This window comes from Ornithorhynchus anatinus, chromosome 4, assembly GCF_004115215.2.
Source record: "Ornithorhynchus anatinus isolate Pmale09 chromosome 4, mOrnAna1.pri.v4, whole genome shotgun sequence".
NCBI classification, from domain to species: Eukaryota; Metazoa; Chordata; class Mammalia; order Monotremata; family Ornithorhynchidae; genus Ornithorhynchus; species Ornithorhynchus anatinus.
In genome coordinates this window covers 113,563,668-113,584,168 of record NC_041731.1, presented here as the reverse complement: position 1 = coordinate 113,584,168, position 20,501 = coordinate 113,563,668, and the positions used below count along the sequence as shown (strand labels likewise).

The window sequence follows — 20,501 nt, the reverse complement described above, 5'->3', positions numbered from 1 at the left end:
GAACAACCAAAACAATGCAGAGAATAAGGTGCAGGGTGGGAAGAGAGGGTCGGGGTGTGGCGGGGTAGCTGTGAGCGGAACAAAAAGGAAGACAGACTGTTAAAGAAGACGACTGGAGAGGGAGAGAGGAAGAAAATGAAAGTGCAATAATGAAGCCAGAGCCAACTGTTAAACATAGAGGTTCACTTTGCTACAATATTCTGAGTCTGAATTCCGTGGGATAATTGAAACTCAGTGATTCTGTCAGAAATTTAATTGAGTAACAAATGCCATGCTCTGGGGGACCTTCAAGTAAGTAGCAAAAATCAGAGGGCACCAAAGCATCCCCCAGAATCTGACCTGGAAGTATTCAAGGTTGGAGGATTTCCTTGCCCACTCCTAATCAGTCAATGAGAACCTGCAGGGTGCAGAGCACTATACTAAGTGCTTGAGGGAGTAAAATACAGTAGAAATGATAGACACTATCCATGTCCACAGGTGCCCTGAGATTCAGTAGGTGCTCTGAAGACTCCAGACTTTGGAGAAATTCTGTAAGGAGGTTCAGAAAGGCTTTTGGATTCATTCCATTTTTCTCAGTCCTTGGATCTTTGGAACCAGCTTAGTTAAAAATTGTGGTATTTGTTAAATGCTTACTATGTGGCAGGAATTGTATTCATTCATTCATTCATTCAATAGTATTTATTGAGCGCTTACTATGTGCAGAGCACTGTACTAAGCGCTTGGGATGAACAAGTCGGCAACAGATAGAGACAGTCCCTGCCGTTTGACGGGCTTACAGTCTAATCGGGGGAGACGGACAGACAAGAACAATGGCACTAAACAGCGTCAAGGGGAAGAACATCTCGTAAAAACAATGGCAACTAAATAGAATCAAGGCGATGTACAATTCATTAACAAAATAAATAGGGTAACGAAAATATATACAGTTGAGCGGACGGGTACAGTGCTGTGGGGATGGGAAGGGAGAGGTGGAGGAGCAGAGGGAAAAGGGGAAAATGAGGCTTTAGCTGCGGAGAGGTAAAGGGGGGATGGCAGAGGGAGTAGAGGGGGAAGAGGAGCTCAGTCTGGGAACGCCTCTTGGAGGAGGTGATTTTTAAGTAAGGTTTTGAAGAGGGAAAGAGAATCAGTTTGGCGGAGGTGAGGAGGGAGGGCGTTCCAGGACCGCGGGAGGACGTGACCCAGGGGTCGACGGCGGGCTAGGGCGAGACCGAGGGACGGCGAGGAGGTGGGCGGCAGAGGAGCGGAGCGTGCGGGGTGGGCGGTAGAAAGAGAGAAGGGAGGAGAGGTAGGAAGGGGCAAGGTGATGGAGAGCCTTGAAGCCTAGAGTGAGGAGTTTTTGTTTGGAGCGGAGGTCGATAGGCAACCACTGGAGTTGTTTAAGAAGGGGAGTGACATGCCCAGATCGTTTCTGCAGGAAGATGAGCCGGGCAGCGGAGTGAAGAATAGACCGGAGCGGGGCGAGAGAGGAGGAAGGGAGGTCAGAGAGAAGGCTGACACAGTAGTCTAGCCGGGATATAACGAGAGCCCGTAGCAGTAAGGTAGCCGTTTGGGTGGAGAGGAAAGGGCGGATCTTGGCGATATTGTAGAGGTGAAACCGGCAGGTCTTGGTAACGGATAGGATGTGTGGGGTGAACGAGAGGGACGAGTCAAGGATGACACCGAGATTGTGGGCCTGCGGGACGGGAAGGATGGTCGTGCCATCCACGGTGATGGAGAAGTCTGGGAGCGGACCGGGCTTGGGAGGGAAGATGAGGAGCTCAGTCTTGCTCATGTTGAGTTTTAGGTGGCGGGCAGACATCCAGGTGGAGACGTCCCGGAGGCAGGAGGAGATGCGAGCCTGAAGGGAGGGGGAGAGGACGGGGCGGAGATGTAGATCTGCGTGTCATCTGCGTAGAGATGGTAGTCAAAGCCGTGAGAGCGAATGAGTTCACCGAGGGAGTGAGTGTAAATGGAGAACAGAAGAGGGCCAAGAACTGACCCTTGAGGAACTCCAACAGTTAAAGGATGGGAGGGGGAGGAGGCTCCAGCGTAGGAGACCGAGAATGATCGGCCAGAGAGGTAAGAGGAGAACCAGGAGAGGACAGAGTCCGTGAAGCCAAGGTGAGATAAGGTACGGAGGAGGAGGGGATGGTCGACAGTGTCAAAGGCAGCAGAGAGGTCAAGGAGGATCAGAATGGAGTAGGAGCCATTGGATTTGGCAAGAAGGAGGTCATGGGTGACCTTAGAGAGAGCAGTCTCGGTAGAGTGGAGGGGACGGAAGCCAGATTGGAGGGGGTCTAGGAGAGAATGGGAGTTAAGGAATTCTAGGCATCGATTGTAGACGACTCGTTCTAAGATTTTGGAAAGGAAGGGTAGTAGGGAGATAGGACGATAACTGGAGGGGGAAGTGGGGTCAAGAGCGGGTTTTTTTAGGATGGGGGAGACGTGGGCGTGTTTGAAGGCAGAGGGGAAGGAGCCCTTGGAGATTGAGTGGTTAAAAATAGAAGTTAAGGAAGGGAGGAATTGTATTGGTATTAGGTGGATATTGGGTTGGATGCCATCCCTATACCACATGAGGCTATACGGTCTCAATTCCCACTTTACAAATGAAGTAACTGAAGCACAGAGAAGTGAAGTGACTTGTCCAAGGCCACACAACAGACAAGTGGCAGAGTTGGAATTAGAACCCATGACCTTCTGACTCCCAGGGCCGTGCTCTATAAATGACACCATGCAAGCTCTACTCAATCTTGCCTTGCCTTATGCTTTTGGTCGCTTCCGACTCAAAGCGACACCACAGACACATCTCTCCCAGAATGCCCCGCTCTCCATCTGTAATCATCCTGGTAGCGTATCCATAGAGTTTTCTTGGTAAATTGTCTCTGCTGCCGAATTATACTTTCCAAGCACTTAGTACAGTGATCTGCACACAGTAAGCACTGGAGAAAGAAAGAAAGAAAGAAAGAAAGAAAGAAAGAAAGAAAGAAAGAAAGAAAGAAAGAAAGAAAGAAAGAAAGAAAGAAAGAAAGAAAGAAAGAAAGAAAGAAAGAAAGAAAGAAAGAAAGAAAGAAAGAAAGAAAGAAAGAAAGAAAGAAAGAAAGAAAGAAAGAAAGAAAGTGGTTTACCACTGCCGCCTTCTGCGCAGTAAACTCCAGTCTCCACCCTCGATTCTCATGCCACTGCTGCCCAGCACAGGAGAGTTTTGGCTTGTAGCAGATTACCTTCCACTCCCTAGCCACTGCCCAAGCTTGGAATGGAATGGGTAGGCCTCTGCTTGACTCTCCTTCTGGTAGCCAAGACTGGTAGAGTACTGGAAACTCTCCAGGTGCGACCTTGAGAAGGGGTCTACTCAATCAAATGAAGGTACTTATTGAGCCTTTCCTGTGTGCAGAGCAGTATGCTAAGTGCTTGGAAATGTGCAGTAGAGTTAGCAGGCACCGTCTCTGCCTTCAAGGATCTTACAATCTGCAGGAGCCTTCCTGAAATGAGAGACCGGAGCAATTTCAGATCAACCAGTGGTATTTAATCAGTCAATCGTTTTATTAAGAGAAACAGCATGGCCCAGTGGAAAGAGCCCGCGCTTGGGAGTCAGAGGTCATGGATTCGAGTCCCAGCTCTGCCACTTGTCAGCTGTGTGACTTTGGACAAGTCACTTAACTTCTCTGTGCCTCAGTTCCCTCATCTGTAAAATGGGGATGAAGACTGTGAGCCCCACGTGGGACAACCTGATCACCTTGTATCCCCCAGAGCTTAGAGCAGTGCTTTGCACATAGTAAGCATTCAACAAATACCAGCATTATTATTATTATTTATAAGCACTTACTCCATGCAGAGCACTGTATTAATAACTGTTTGGGAGATTACAATACCTCAGAGTTGGCAGACAAGTTCCCCTCCCACAATGAGCAGAAGGAATGAGGAAATGAGGGAAACACTATTTCCTAGTGGTTAGTGAACCGGCCTGGGAGTAGGAAGGACCCGAGTTCTAATATAAGCACGGGCTTGGGAGTCAGAGGTCATGGGTTCTAAACCCAGATCTGCCACTTATCAGCTATGTGACTTTGGGCAGGTCACTTAACAAGCCCACAGGAATCAGCGCTCAGAAATAGAGGTCTGTTTCACCCAGCTGCTAGATGGTACTAAATGAATAATAATGTTGGTATTTGTTAAGCGCTTACTATGTGCAGAGCACTGTTCTAAGTGCTAGGGTAGATACAGGGTAATCAGGTTGTCCCACGTGAGGCTCACAGTTAATCCCCATTTAACAGATGAGGTAACTGAGGCACAGAGAAGTTAAGTGACGCCTATAGTCACACAGCTGACAAGTGGCAGAGCGGGGATTTGAACCCATGACCTCTGACTCCCAAGCCCGGGCTCTTACCACTGAGCCACGCTGTTGAGTAGAAGGGAGATGCTTGGAAGCATAGAGCAGATGAAGACAGTAGGGTAAAAGTAATCCCTTCTTCTACCTCCCAATACCACCTAGCTGAATCTTGCTCACTTTCATGGTGGACCAAGTGTCTGCCCTCCCATCCCCCCATCTCACATGTTTCTGAACTAAAATTAGCACTTCTGTAAGCTGAGAAATAATTTGGAAAGCAATCCCTCCAAATTTCACTTTTTAGCTGTAGCTCTTCCACCTCCCATATCTCGTTAACCCTCTCCTTCCCATCTGGGATACTCTCTCCTCTCAAATCCCCCCAGACCACAAGTCTTCCCAACTTCAAACCCTTCTAAAATCCAGCTTTGTCTAAGAAGTTTTCCCCAGTTTTAATTTGCAACCCCCTCAGCCCAATATTCACCCTTTGATATAGGTGTTCTTTCATTCCAGTCCTCAGCAATCGTGTACGTATGTTTATTTCTTAATGTATTCCTCCATTTATTTGTGCATTCTTTTCCTTATTCAGCTATCTCCTCCAGGCATGTTTGTCATCTTCCTGCTCTAATCTCCTTCTTCCTCCTGTTCCCACTACTCGTGGGTGGTTTTTGCCTGTTTGTCACCTCCTCTAGATTGTAGGCTCCCTAAGTACAGGGAATTTTTACAGAGCTTGGCTGAGTTCTCCCAAGCACTTCAGTGTTTTGCTCTCACATTGCACTCAGTCATTTGGTTGATTGACTGATCCTGTGTCTTTGGTGACAGTGAATGCTCAGGACAATGAAGATCACGTGCCTTTGCATTTCTGCTCTCGGTTTGGACACCACGATATCGTCAAGTTCCTGCTCCAGAGCAATTTTGAGGTTCAGCCCCATGTTGTCAACATTTATGGAGATACACCTTTACACTTGTAAGTAATTTTAACCAGGAAGGTCTCCTCGAGCTATTGCGTGGTCCATACCATTCCACAATTAAAAAGTGATTTAATTTAACTTTAGGGCATGCTACAATGGCAAGATTGAAGTTGTCAAGGAAATAATCCAACTCTCGGGGACTGAGAGCCTGACTAAGGAAAACATCTTCAGTGAAACAGCTTTTCACAGGTAAAGGATTTTAAACACAGTGACCTGTCAAATTCAGCAGTTGTCCAAGTGGGGGTCAAATATGGTTTGCAGCACACAGTCGTGGATACCACAGAAGCAGGCCAGAGGCGTGGGCTTGTGCCTGACAAAGTGGTAAAGGTAGGAGCAGATGCTGTCGTCAAGACAACAGATGGGGGATAACACCAGATGCTGCACTCACGGCAAGAGCATTAAAGCCAGGGATGATGATTGCTATGGCAACGAGGGCAGCAACATCTGCGAACATGTTGCTTCTATCCCATCTATTCTTCAGAAAACTGCCCAGAGTGGCAACGTCTAATCGCTGTTCATACTCAAGATTCTCAATTATAATAGTCCTCTGCTACCTGCATCCTCATAGATTCATCTACCTTGCTAAGGACTCCATTAGCCATTCTTGAAATGGTCACTAAATACCTGATGATATACTAGTTTTCATTTTAGGAATCTGAGAGAACCCTCCAAAGAGACTTTGTGAAATAAGCTCACAGAAGGAAACAATTTTTTTTTAAATTAAAAATGCAGAGGGGTAAAAACCAGAACTGGAAAAATGGTGCGACGTTGTGGAGACATTTATATTATAATAATTGTAATATTTGGTAAGCGCTGACTGTGTGCCAGGCACTGTACTAAGCACTATGTTGAATACAAGCAAATCAGGTTGGGCACAGTCCCTGTCTCATATGGGGCTCACAATCTCAATCCCCATTTTACAGATGAGGGAACTGAGGTCCAGTGAAGTGACCTGCCCGAGGTCACACAGACGACAAGTGGCAGAGCTAGAATTAGAACCCATGACCTTTTGACTCCCAGGTCTGTGCTGCTTCTCGTTTTTATTGATTGGGTAGCCTTGCTTTGAGGGATTTAACTTGAAAAGAGACTAACCTGGAGTACTCTGGCTCTACCCAAGGCTTGGGGCTACTCTGATTGGACCATCATATATGACAATATGAGAAGAACAATTGGAGTGTGATTTGTGACCTCGAGAGAAAGAAGAGAGAGACAAAGAGATTTTCTGGGTTAAATGGGACTGAAACATTGGTCTGCTGTATATGATGTGGGAAGGAGTTTGAGGCAGGAGGAAATGATTCCTATACTTGTCTTACTCTGTCATCGGAGCTTTTTCATTTTACAACAGTAATTGAAGGGGCCCCTTTGGTATTTTTCCAGGGGAATGGGAAGATAAGTGGTCATAATGTAGCTATTGAGTTCCCACTGTGTACCATATACTTTAATACATGCTGAGGGAAGTCCAATGGAAGACCAAGGCATGTTCCATGCTAGAATAAACTTCCACTCCATTCCCTAATATTCATGCTCCAGTTTATTTTCTTTAGAAGTTCCGTTTTCTAGACTTCCTTCCACATGAAAGTGCAGTGCTTGACGTTAGAGTACTTTTCTGGGACACAGAGGAGATTGTGGGTTGGCTTAGATTTGCGTGAAATTTGAGCTTTTTAATTCTAAACCACCAACCCCACCCAGCCTATTTGCTATGAAATGTTGGCAGAGATTTTCTTTGGACACAGTGCTTATTCCTGGTAAGCAAATTCCAGAAACACTGCTGTTCTGCCATTCAGGACGGGGAGGAGGCCATTGTGAGAACCATCAGGAAGTTACCCTACTTTTCTTACATTTCTGTTCTGCCTTAATAATCACAGCATGTGTTTTCACATAAGCCCACCATTCTCTTAACTAGTGCCTCCAATATCAATGGTCCTGGAAGCTGGCTGCTGATTTCTTTGCTCTCAATTTTCACAGTGCTTGTACTTACGGCAAGAACATCGAACTTGTTAAGTTTCTTCTTGACCAAAATGTGTTAAGCATCAATCATCAAGGAAGAGATGGTCACACGGGTAAGATTAGGACCCCAGCATGTGATTAAAAGCACGGTAAAAAAAAGCCCCTTTGACGGCTTTTGCTCTCATTCTTTTAAAAGTTGCTAGTTTCTGCTTGTGGTAATTACAGTATGTTTGAAATGAGTTAGACATTCTGCTGATGCCAGAGGCCCGCAGTGGCTTCTATAGATGCTCTGTCTTTTCCTTCGAGAATCCTATCATTTGCCCAATAATAGGATTGATTCCTTATCAAGGAAATCAATCCTAGCTTTATGGCTATTGCTGCAGTTCTATTAGTGGATAACAATTGTCTTTATGGCAGAAAGGACGTCGTTTTCTTTCTCCTAGGACTCCACTCCGCTTGCTACCATGGGCACATTCGTCTGGTCCAGTTCTTATTGGACATTGGAGCCGATATGAATCTGGTGGCCTCTGACCCCAGTCGATCTAGTGGGGAAAAGGACGAGCAGACCTGTCTGATGTGGGCTTATGAAAAAGGTATTTTAATCCTCTCGTTCCTAAGAGAAACACATTTAGGCAGAGTCGTAGATTCTGACAGTTCCCGGGGAAATTCCTTTATCCCTACTGATGATACTCTCATTTTTCCCCAGGGGATTGTGCAAAGGCATACTCATACCTAGATCAAAAAGTGAAATGGAATCAATACAGTGGAGATCTGGTGGGTGTCAGAATGCTAGAGATGTGTGGCTTTAAAGAAGAACTCACTGTTAACCCCAAAGGGGTTTGCAGAGAAACTATCGGAAGCAAGGAGAGGGGAACAGATAATGGGATCGAAAAGGAGGAGGAAAAGACTTGAATGTAAGGGATTTCCTATTGTATTGAGAAAACTAGGAATAGTTTAAAGGTAGAAGAAGAGAGATAGCAAAATATTAAAGGATATCATCAAATTACCATTGTCCCAAAAGAGGGTCTACATGAGGTGTTGGTATTTTTGATGTTATCTCAGAACACGATTCCAAGACAACAGACCACAGTTACCTATCTAGATGTTTTGTGAGCGACAGTCTGTTAGGGTTACTGGAAGAGGAACCTGAGAGAAATTCATGCTGCCTCCAAACAAATCTGTAAATTTTGGGTGGCTGTGTATCAGGTTTTATACCAGACAGTCTAGGTTTCATCTGGTCCGCCACCTGCTTGGTACAGAATCATCATCAGACCCCTTTATCTGGTATTTATATTTTCACACAAAAGCTTCCTCAACCTTAGCTCTTAATATTGAGTCCTTCAGCCCAGAAGCAGGAATTGTTGAATGAGGTGTGGCAAGACCAGGGACCAGTTCTGGAAAAGGGATCAAAGTGCCCTTGGGAAACACTCTAGATTTGGACAGATTCAGTCAGATAGAGCAAACTTTCAAAATTGGTATCTGAATGATGGCACTGTGAGACACTGTGAGCTGGTATGTCCCATGAGAGTTGGAAATCTCATGGCTGGTTAGATCTCTTGATGCATTTTCTTTTTTTTTTCTTTTTTTTTTTTCTATGCACTCTGGCCACTCTACCATACCCTCAGAACCAGGCATAGTTGTTTGATTTAATTTAATATACCGGAAGAGAAAGAAGGGAAGCTAAACACAGCCAAAATGTCTCCATGACCCTAGATAGGTATAGGCTCTTTAAAGCACACAAACTATTATATAGCTTTACAAGCAAAATTCCTTAGGTCTATTAATGTTCTGAGCATATGGACTCACAGATAGAGGCTTTTCAACATATCTATCGGCACAACTCAACAACAAGGCAGGGAGAGAGAGAGATCCCTCTCCTAAATGTAAAGAGCTATCCCCAATTTGATTGACTCTCTTTCCCCATCTTTGGCTGATGCATTAGTCGATACTAGAGATGACAAGTGCTTGGACCAGAGCAGAAGCAGTTTGGATTGAGAAGAAGGGGTGGGGCTTGGAGATGTTGTGAAGAAAGAAGCAACAGGCTTTTGTGACTGATTGAATATGGGAGCTGAAAGTGAGGGAGGGATAATGCCAAGTGGTGAATGTAAGAGAGGGAAGTAAGGTAATGTTAACAGGGATGAGAAAGCTGGAAGGAAAAGAGAATTTGAATGGGAAGATGAGGAGTTCTGTTTTGGATATCCTCAATCTGAGATTCCAGTGGATTTATCCACGTAGAGAAGTAGAGATGTCATGGAGCTAAGGAGAAGACGAGAAATTGCAGAGAGGGAGAGATCTGAGAGATAGCGAAGTAGATTTGGGAGTCATCCATTGTCAAAACTGTGGGAATGAGTGAAAATTGTGAATAGAACTGATCCTTGAGGGACTCCCATAGTTAGGGAGTGGGAAATAGAGAATGAGCTGGCACAAACAACTGAGTAGGAGTTGGTAGAGAGGAGAAACAGGAGAGAACTTAGTCAAAGAAACCAAGGTTTGATAGTGTTTCCAGAAGAAGGGGCTGATCCACAGTGTCAAAACCTGCCAAGAGGTTAAGGGTGATTAAGATGTAGTAGATTTCATTAGATGTGGCTAGGCGGAGGTCGCCGTGATAATGGGATAGAGCAGGTATAGAGTGGAGAGGGGAAAATGTTGCATTTTAAAGGGTCAAGGAGGGAGATGGGAAGAGGAAATAGAGGCAGTGGATGTAAATAATCCATTTGAGGAATTTGGGCAAAGATGGAAGGAAGGAGATGTGACCAAAGCTGGAGGGTATAGAGGGCACAAGATAAAGTTCTTTTAGGCCAGAAGTCATTTCAGAGTGTTTGAAAACAGAGGCTTCAGAGAGTGAATGGCTCAAGATGGCAGTCAGAGAGTGAGGAAGGGTGAGAGTGAAGAGTGAACAAGTGTGAAGAACATTTCCTATATTCATTCTATCGTATTTACTGATCACCTTCTGTGTGCGGAGCATTGTCCTAAGCACTTGGGAGAGTATGACACTAAACGGGCACATTCCCTGCCCACAGTGATTTTATAGTGCGGGATTGGTGTTGAAGTTGTGGGAGGTGGGCAGAAAATGTTCTCCCTCCCCAATTTGTTCCTTATGGAGTGATATTCCACTGGATGTGTTCTGCTGCCCACAAATGTGATGACATCATTTGGAATTCTACTCAAATCCCTGAACCCCACCTCTGATCCTTTGTGATCCTGCCCAGGTCCCTGAAGACAGAAGGGCCCATTGCCCCTTGAGGGCAGGAGGGCTTTGGAATCTTTAAGAAGCAGTCTAGTCTAGTGGAAAGAGAACTGGGCTAGGAGTTTGGCGTCTCCCCCCCCCCAATAATAATCCCAGCTCTCCCACTTGTCATCTGCGTGATCTTGGGAAATCGATTGACTTCTCTTGCTCGTTGTGGGCAGGGAACGTGTATATCAATGCAGTTATATTGTACTCTTCTAAGCACTTAATACAGTGTTCTGCAGATAGTACACACTCCAAAATTATGATTGATCGATTCTCTGCACCTCAGTTCCCTTGTCTGTAAAATGGAGATAAAATACCTGGAGTTAAAATACCTGCTCTCTTAGGTGGTGAGCCCCATGTGGGTCAGGAGGTATATCTGATATGATCCTCTTATATCTACCCCACTGCTTAGCATAGAGCTTGACACATGCTAAACCATATTATATATAATGTGTTGTTATATTATCATACAATGATAGTAATCATAATAATAATAATTATGGTATTTGCTAAGTGCTCACTCTGCCAGACACTGCACTAAGCAAATTGTGTTGGACACAGCCCCTGTCCTGCATGGGGCTTACAGTCTTAATCCTCATTTTGCAGCTAAGGTAACTGAGGCACAGAGAAGTGAAGTGACTTGCCCAAGGTCACACAGCACAATCTAAAGTCATTATTGATAACAATAACCGTGACTGCCCTGAGGCAACTGTCGCCATTGCTTAGCATTTGTAGCCAGCACTGAGTTCAGGGCTGGATCAGGCCTGTACCAAAGACCCGAGCCCAGTGCCACTGGGGAGTAGGCATCCCACAAACTGGAGCTTCAGGAGCCTGAGGAGTCTGAGGCTCCAGGTGAGAACTGATCTTTGCCTTTGAGATGAATTAGTGGCCAGGACAGCTGGGTCCATAGGTTAAATGACTTTCTCAGAGCACTCAGTCACGCCCCAGTGCCTCGCAAGGTCTAATTGGACCTATTTCGGGATGAACTGCCTCCTGAGAAAACAGCTTACTCCTTCTGGCTCAGTGGCGGGTCAGCTTATTAAGAAGATTTTATATTTCTAAGAACTTTTTCAGATAAAACCCTCCAAACAGACCTCGTGATGATCTTAGACTTCTTGCTTCAAAACAGCCAGTTAGAGGTTGACATTTCAGTATTTCCTAAACCACTTTCTGCATCCTACTGTTTTAGAATCTTCTCAGTTTTCCATTTTGCTCTCTTCTGTGAATCCATCTGAGTAGGTCGAGATAGCCATCTTTTCTTTCTCTCATCTCTTTGTCTCTCTTTGTCTCTTTCTGTTTCTCTCTGCTTCTATCTCTCCCTTTCTGTCGGTCTCTCAACCCCTCTCTTTCTCACTCACTTGGATTTTCTCAGTCTCTTCTCTGGGATACAAAGAAGTTCTATGAATCAATTTAAATTGTCCAGAAGAAATGGCCAGCCACCTGTTATGTTCAAATCCTCTGTCCTGATCACCAGTATGGAAAAACCATTGAAAAGGCTCGCACCTAATCTTACATCCATTGAATTAAAGATGAAACTGTGGAATTGAAAAGAATGCAGCCAATTAGAATTGAGCGTGGAGCCCATTGCAGTTTGCCGAGCAGTTAGATTTGAAAGGCAGACAGAGAAAAAGGCTGACAGAGTTTGGACCACTGAGGGTCAAAAAATAGCCCAAACTAGGGGTAGAGCTGAAAACTTCTTATTTACTTCAGTTTTGATACCAGTTAAAGTAATTTGACTGAGCCTCACATCCCAATATCTAATTATCTGAAATACAATATTTGTTCAAAGCAGAACCGCTCTAATCCACAGTGACAGAGAGCTAGAGCTAGAGAATTAGCAAGTGAGTGAACAAAAACAATAAAAATCTAGGGTCCTGCATCATGATATATACTTTGCTCATTCATTTTGACAAGTATAGTGCGGTGTGAATTATTTATCATAAATGTCCTATAGTGTATTCTGTAAAAGTAATGAAGTCTTGCAGAGCTGAGATCTCGCCTGTAAGAGTTGGCTACTAAAAGGGGTGTAACTCTCAGATTCTAAGAGAATTGTTAGCAAAATGTCCGTTCCTAAGATTCTACAGATGGCATTTTCTGAGATGTTTAATTTCAATCCATCACCTATATTTACTGAGGGCCTACTGTGTGCAGAGCACTGTACGAAGTGCTTGGGAGAGTACTCCGGACCAGGGTCGATAGGTTAGCTGCCTAAAGTGAGTTTACAGGGTGGATTTCAGGGGCCACATCTAAGCACTCTAAGAAGCCATGGAAGAATGGTCACTCAGCTCCCCACTCCCATACAAATCAGTCAGTCAGTCATCCATATATATTGAGGATTTACAGTGTGCAGAGCACTGTACTATATGCTTGGTAGAGTACAATATAACTACAAATATACATGTTCCCTTCCCACAGCGAGCTTGCAATCTAAAAGCTGTAAAAGAAGCAGCATGTAGGAGAAGCAGCATGGCTCATGGAAAGAGCACAGGCTTAGGAGTCAGAGGTCATGGGTTCTAATCCCACCTCCGTCACCTGTCAGCTGTGTGACTTTGGACAAGTCACTTCACTTCTCGGGGCCTCAGTTACCTCATCTGTAAAATGGGGATTAAGACTGTGAGCCTCATGTGGGACAACCTGACTACCCTGTATCTAAGCTAGTGCTTAAAACAGTGCTTGGCACATAGTAAGCACTTAATGAATATCAACATTATTATTATTATCATAATTAAAAGGGGGGATGGATATATGCTCATAAGTACTGTGGGGCTGGGAGGAGGGCAAGTCCCTTTCCCTTCACATTTCATTGCAACTTATGCTTTCATTCATTCAATTTATTCATTTAAATAGTATTAATTGACTGCTTACTGTGTGCAGAGCACTGTTCTAAGCGCTTGGAAAGTACAGTTCATTCATTCATTCAATCGTATATACTGAGTGCTTACTTTGGGCAGAGTACTGTACTAAATGCTTGGAAAGTAATAACAATGTTGGTATTTGTTAAGTGCTTACTATGTGCCAAGCACTGTTCTAAGTGCTGGGATAGATACAAGGTGCAGTTCATTCATTCATTTATTCAGTCGTATTGTTTGAGCACTTACTGTGTGCAGAGCACTGTACTAAGCACTTGGAAAGTACAATTCAGCAACAAGGAGAAACAGTCCCTGTCCATAATGGGTTCACAGTCTAGAAGGGCAAAGACAGACAACAAAACAAGTGGAGAGGCATCAATAGCATCAAAATAAATGGAATTACAGATGTATACACATCATTAATAAAATGAAAGAATAAAAAATATATCCATTCATTCAGTCAGTCATATTTATTGAGCGCTTACTGTGCGCAGAGCTTTGTATTAAGTGCTTAGAAAGCACAATTCGGCAACAGAGACAATCCCTACCCAACAAGCTCTGCGGTCTAGAAGGGAGACACAACAAAACAAAATAAGTAGACAGGAATCAATAGCATCAATATAAATGAATAGAATTATGGATATATACACATCATTAATAAAATAAATAGAATTATAAATCTGATCATAATAAAGATGGCATTTATTAAGCACTTACTATGTGCAAAGCACTGTTCTAAGCACTGGGGGTGATCAGCGCTTAGAGATTTAGAATTCCAGATTTAGATTTAGAATTCTAACAAGGTGATCAGGTTGTCCCTCCTGGGGCTCACAGTCTGGATCCCCATTTTCCAGATGAGGGAACTGAGGCACAGAGAAGTGAAGTGACTTACCCAAAGTCACAGAGCTGACAAGCCGCAGAGCGGACACTAGAACCCATGACCTCTGACTCCCAAGCCCTTGCTCTGTCCACTGAGCCATGCTGCTTCCCTACATATATACACAAGTGCTGTGGGGCGGAGAAGGGGGTAGAGCGGAGGGAGGGAGTCGGGGCGATGGGGAGGGGAGGAGGAGCAGAGGAGAAGTGGGTAAACAGTAGTGGCGACAAAGGGAGTCTAATTTCTTCACCTCAGCTGAGGACTTGGGGTGGCCCTTCAGGCCGGGCAGGGTTGGTAAGCAATGGGGTTGGGCAGCTCATCCTAGTGGTCTCTAGGCATGAGTTTCTGGCCTAGCCCTAAGGGTCATGAGGTCAGCCCCAAACCCACCACTTCAAAACCTTATTGAAGGCACGGCTCCTCCAAGAGGCCTTCCCTGACTAAGCCCTCCTTCCCTCTTCACCCACTCCCTTCTGTGTCATCCTGATTAGCTCCATTAAATCGGTTCCCCCTCCCAACTCTCCAGCATTTATATACATATCTGTCATTAAGACTTTGAGCCTCAAGAGGAACAGAGACTGTGTCAAATCCGATTTGCTCATATCCACCCCTGTGCTTAGTAATAATAATAATAATGAGATTTGTTAAGCGCTTACTATGTGCAAAGCACTGTTATAATAATAATAATAATATTGGTATTTGTTAAGTGCTTACTATGTGCAGAGCACTGTTCTAAGCGCTGAGATAGATACAGAGTAATCAGGTTGTCCCGTGTGAGGTGCACAGTCTTCATCCCCATTTTACAGATGAGGTAACTGAGGCACAGAGAAGTGAAGTGACTTGCCCACAGTCACACAGCTGACAAGTGGCAGAGCCGGAATTCGAACCCATGACCTCTGACTCCAAAGCCCGGGCTCTTTCTACTGTGTCACGCTGCTTCCCTAAGCGCTGGGGGGGATACAAGGTGATCAGGTTGTCACACGTGGGAATCACAGTCTTAATCCCCATTTTACAGATGAGGGAACTGAGGCCCAGAAAAGTGAAGTGACTTGCCCAAAATCACACAGCTGACAAGCGGCGGATCCAGGATTAGAACCCATGACCTCTGACTCCCATGCCCATGCTCTTTTCACTGAGCCATGCTGCTTCTCCAGTACAGTGCTGAGCACATAGTAAGCGCTTAACAAATACAATTATTATTATCATTCTTTAATTTTGTTTATATTAATGTCTGTCTCCCCCTCTAGACTGTAAACTCATGTGGACAGGGAATGTGTCTGTTATATTGTTATATTGTATGATAATAATAATAATGGCATTTGTTAAGTGCTTACTATCTGCAAAGCACTCTTCTAAGTGCTGGAGCACTGTTCTAATTAGTACAGTGCTCTGCACACAGTAAGTGCTCAATAAATACGACTAACTAACTGACTTGACTACTGACTGACCAGTTCTGGCACTGAACCAGAGAGGGACAGTGGAGAAGTAGAGGAAACATGGCCTAGTGGAAAGAGTATGGGCTTGGGAGTCAGGGGACCTGGGTTTATTCCCAGCCCTGCCACTTGTAACTGTGGGCAAGTCATTTCATTTCTCTGTGCCTCAGTTTCCTTAGCTATAATATTAGAATTAAACCCCTGTTCTCCCTCCCCTTTGACTGTAATCCCCATGTGAGGCGGGGTTTCATATCCGGTAGAGAAGCAGCATGGCTTAGTGGAAAGAGAAGCAGCGTGGCTCAGTGGAAAGAGCACGGGCTTGGGAGTCCGTGGTCATGGGTTGGAATCCCGGCTCTGTCACTTGGCAGCTGTGTAACTCTGGGCAAGTCACTTAACTTCTCTGTGCCTCAGTTACCTCATCTGTAAAATGGGATTAAGACTATGAGCCTCATGTGGGACAACCTGATTACCCTGTATCTACTCCAGCGCTTAGACCAGTGCTGTGCACATAGTAAGTACTTAACAAATTACCAACATTATTACTATTATCTACCCCAGTGCTTAGTGTAGTGCTTGGCACATATTAAGAGTTTAACAAATACCACAAGCGTGATTGCCACTGACACCTTTCTGGCAGGAGTGGTTAGGTATGACCACCGATCACTTTTTTTAAGGTATTTGTGTCAAGCACCATTCTAAGCTCTAGAGCGGATACAAGGTAATTGGTCGCTTACAGTCCCTGTCCCACATGGGACTCACAGACTAAGTCTATGCCTAAATCCTGCCCCCAAAGCTGAGGGAGGAGACAAATGGGTTCTCCCCCACCATTATGGTGGTGGTGGTGGAAGTGATATTTATTGAACGTGGAAAGCAACGTGGCTCAGTGGAAAGAGCCTGGGCTTGGGAGTCAGAGGTCATGGGTTCTGATTCCGGCTCCACCACTTATCTGTTATATGGCCTTGGTCAAGTTATATAACTTCTCTGTGCCTCAGTTACCTCATCCGTGAGCCCCAGTGGGATAAGGACAGTGTCCAACAAAATCAGCTTGTATCTACTCCAGTTCTTAGTACAACTCACAGAATAGACTCACAGAGAAGTAGCGTGGCTCAGTGGAAAGAGCCTGGGCTTGGGAGTCAGAGGTCATGGGTTCTAATCCTGGCTCCGCCACTTGTCAGCTGTGTGACTTAGGGCAAGTCACTTCACTTCTCTGTACCTCATTTGGGACAACCTGATTACCTGGCATGCCCCACCCCCCCGGTGCTTAGAACAGTTCTTGGCATATAGTAAGCGCTTAACAAATACTATCATTATTATTATTATTACAATGCTTGTATCCATCCCAATGCTTAGTACAGTGCCTGGCACCTAGTAAGCACTTAACAAATACCAGAATTATTATTATACACTGGGTGCAGTGCACTATGCCAAGTATTTGATCAAATATAAGAGAATCATGAGGCATGATCCCTTCCCACTAGCCGCTTAATATCTAATGGGGAAGACAGGCATAAATTACTTATAAGTCAAATAATTGTCAAGCCTATGGGGACAATTACCTCCTTTGCCCCACTGGAGTCAGCACCACTATTTTGGTTCAAAAACATGTCTCCACTATTTGGTGATTTTTTCCTCACCTGTAAAAATTGGGGTCAGGGCAGGGTGGGACATGACTCTTGAACATCACTGAATGATCATTTTTTTGTTTTATTTAGCATGTAACTAACTTTAAAACAGTAAATTTCAACTGCAGAAGAAAATATGATGCAACTTAAAAAATATCTTTTTACTTATCAAAAAGAATAGTTCCCTTATAATTCAGCTTCCTTGAAACCACTGGATCATTTTCTTTTAAATGGCATTGAGCACATACTAGGGGCCAGGCACTGTACTAAGCACTGAGGTGGATGCAAACAAATCGGGTTGGAAACAGTCCCTGAACCACAAAGGACTCAGAGCCTTAATCCCCATTTAACAGATGAGGTAACTGAAGCACAGATAATTGAAGTGACTTTTCCAAAGTCACTCAGAAGACACGTGGCAGAGACTGGACTAGGAGAAAAGGGCTAGTTTATAGAATCTATGAATTGGTATATGTGGATAAAAATCAAAAATTCTAAAAACAACACTGGAGTAGGGTCTTGGGGAATTCCAACTACAGAACCAACCAGAAGGCTTTGAAAACCTCACAGAAGTATCATGCCTAGTAGATAGCACATGAGCCAAGGAATCAGAAGACCTGGGTCCTTATCCTGGCTCTGCTAACTGTCTGCTGGCACACTGTACTAAGTACTTAACCATTGAAGCAATAAAAATTATTACAAATAGTGTTATTTCTAAAGTACTTATTATTAGCCAAATTATGTACTAAACACTGGGCTAGATTTAAGATAAGCAGGTCAGGCACAGTCCTTATGCCATATGACACTCACAGTCTAAGAAGGCAGAACAGGTATTGAATCCTCATTTTAGAGATGAGGAAACTGAGGCACAGAAAGTAAACAAATTGCCTAGGTCACCGAGTGGGAAAGTCACGGGACTGGGATTAGCACCCAGATCCTTCGACTCCCAGGCCTGTGCTCTTTCCACTAGGAGGAAGAGATGTAGAAAAGAATGGTATAAGAGGAGGAAGAGATGGCGCAGGAAGAGGAGTGGAAGCAGAAGGAGGAAAAGAGGATTAAGAGCATAGGGTTTAGTAGCTGACCTACCCCGCTAATACTGACAAAACTGAAAAAGCCCATTTCCACAACCACAGCTGGTAGGGAGCGTCTAATGGATCTGGCTTTGGGTCTTTTTTGGGGGTGGATCAAAAACTGCAGAGCTGTGACTAACCATTGCCCCATCTCAGCCTGGGAAGAGTCCAGCGTGGCTCAGTGGAAAGAGCACGGGCCCTGGAATCAGGACTCATGAGTTCGAATCCCAGCTCTGCCACTTGTCGGCTGTGTGACTGTGGGCAAGTCACTTAACTTCTCTGGGCCTCAGTTCCCTCATCTGTAAAATGGGGATTAAGACTGTGAGCCCCACGTGGGACAACCTGCTTCCCCTATGTCTACCCAGCGCTTAGAACAGTGCTCGGCACATAGTAAGCGCTTAACAAATACCAACATTATTATTATTATTATCTGATCAATGGGTTAATCAGCGGTTTTTAAACCATGAGAGAAGTATTTATCTCTCCCTCTCTCCTTCTGCATCTCTTCTTGTCTCCTTCTTTCCCTCTTCCTCCCTCTCCTTCTATTTCTCTCTCCCCCTGCCTCTCCCTCTATCTCTTCCTCACTCTTCCCCATCCTCTCTCCCTCTCTTTCTCCCTCTTTCTCTTCTTCTCACTCTTTTCCATCCCCCTCTCTCACCTTCTCCCTCTATCCCTCTAGATATTAAACTCCTTGTGGGCAGGGTATGGGTCTTCCAGCTTTCTTCTAAGTGCTTAGTACAGAAGTCTGTACACAAGGAGTGCTTGATAAATATGATCAAGTGATCTCCCCGGTTCTGAATTTCTCCCTCTCTCTCTCCTTTTCTTTCTCCCTCTCCTTTTTCCTACCTCACTTCAGCAAAGCAGTGCAGCTTAATGGATAGAGCATGGGTCTGGGAGGGAGAAGATCCTAAGTTCTAAGCCCAGCTCTGCCACATGTCTGCTGCATAACCATGGGGAAGTCACTTCACTTCGCTGGGCCTCAGTTAAGTCATCTGTAAAACAGTGATAAAGTGGGACAGGGACTCCGTCCAACCAGATTAGTTTGTATCTACCCCAGCACTTAGAACAGTGCTTGGCACATAGTAAATGCGTAACAAGTATAATTATTATTGCTTCTGTCTCTTTTTCCACCCTCTTGTGTGTACTGTCTCTCCCCAGGAGTGGAACTTTTAGATTCAAACTCAGGTCCTCAGCTCCCCCCAAATGTGATGTAACTATCAAAGTGTAACAATTCAGATTTAGTTTTTTCTATTATATCCTATTCTATTATTCATTCTGAAAACAAATCCTGTCAGCTCTATCTTTACAACGCCTCTGGGATCTGTTCCTTTCTCTCCACCCAATCTGCTACCAAATTGATCCAAGCTCTTATCCTCTCCCTCCTGACTACTGCATCAGCCTCCATGTGACCACCCTGCCTCATTTCTCTCCAATCTCTAAACCAACTCCACTTTTTAAAAAAAGCTAAATCCATCTCCCTCCACTCCTAAAAAACCTCCAATGGTCCCGCAACTCTCTCCCCATCAAACAGAAACACCTCACCTTTGACTTTAAAGCACTCATGTCATGCCTCACTGATCTTACTACAGCCCATCCTCTCACTTGGCTCCTCTAACTCCAACCTACTCAGTATACCTTAATTATGATATTTGGTTAAGTGCTTTCTATGTTCTAGGCACTGTTCTAAGTGTAGAGGTAGACACAAGGTGATTGGGTTGGTCATAGCACTCTTCTTTGTACTTAGTGCTCTGCACACAGGAAGGATCCTATAAATATGATTGATTGATTGATGAATGTTTGAACTTGGTCATGTCCTTTCTCCCCTAGACCCATCCAGGTTTCCCCAGGTTTTGGGGCTGTCTGAGGATACTAGAAAATCAATTCCCATTTGGAACAACCTTGAAGCATTGTTCATGATGCTGAAAGAGCCAACTTCTAGGCTAGACCAGATAATAATGATGACAACCCCACACATTTAATCTGTCACCAACACCTGCCAGTCTCACCTTTATCACCAAGATATCACCATAATATGATATTATCACCATAATGTCGCTAAGATCCGCCCTTTCCTCTCCACCCAAATGGCTATCTTACTGGTACAGGCTCTCATAATATCCTGGCTGGATTATTGTGTCAGCCTTCTCTCCAGTCTCCCTTCCTCCTGTCTTTCCCCGCTCCAGTCTATTCTTCATTCCGCTGCCCGGCT

At 44.6% G+C, this 20,501-nt stretch overlaps 1 protein-coding gene and 1 non-coding gene across 6 annotated transcripts in view; one reads left to right on the top strand and one right to left on the bottom strand.

Moving 5' to 3' along the window:
• Positions 1–20,501, top strand: part of LOC103170225 (serine/threonine-protein kinase TNNI3K) — a 340,681-nt gene that overhangs the window by 111,679 nt on the left and 208,501 nt on the right. For 4 of the 5 annotated variants that reach the window (XM_029062872.2, XM_029062871.2, XM_039911922.1 and 1 more), the window contains exons 8-11: positions 5,120–5,264; positions 5,353–5,457; positions 7,234–7,328; positions 7,659–7,808. In XM_029062872.2, the coding sequence (XP_028918705.1) occupies positions 5,120–5,264; positions 5,353–5,457; positions 7,234–7,328; positions 7,659–7,808 (495 nt within the window). The remainder of the gene's footprint in view (positions 1–5,119; positions 5,265–5,352; positions 5,458–7,233; positions 7,329–7,658; positions 7,809–20,501) is intronic. The other variant, XM_029062873.2, reaches the window with a different exon arrangement.
• On the bottom strand, positions 3,185–3,322 carry LOC114811568. The gene has a single exon (XR_003759265.1). It is a non-coding gene; the product is annotated as a small nucleolar RNA SNORA7 (small nucleolar RNA).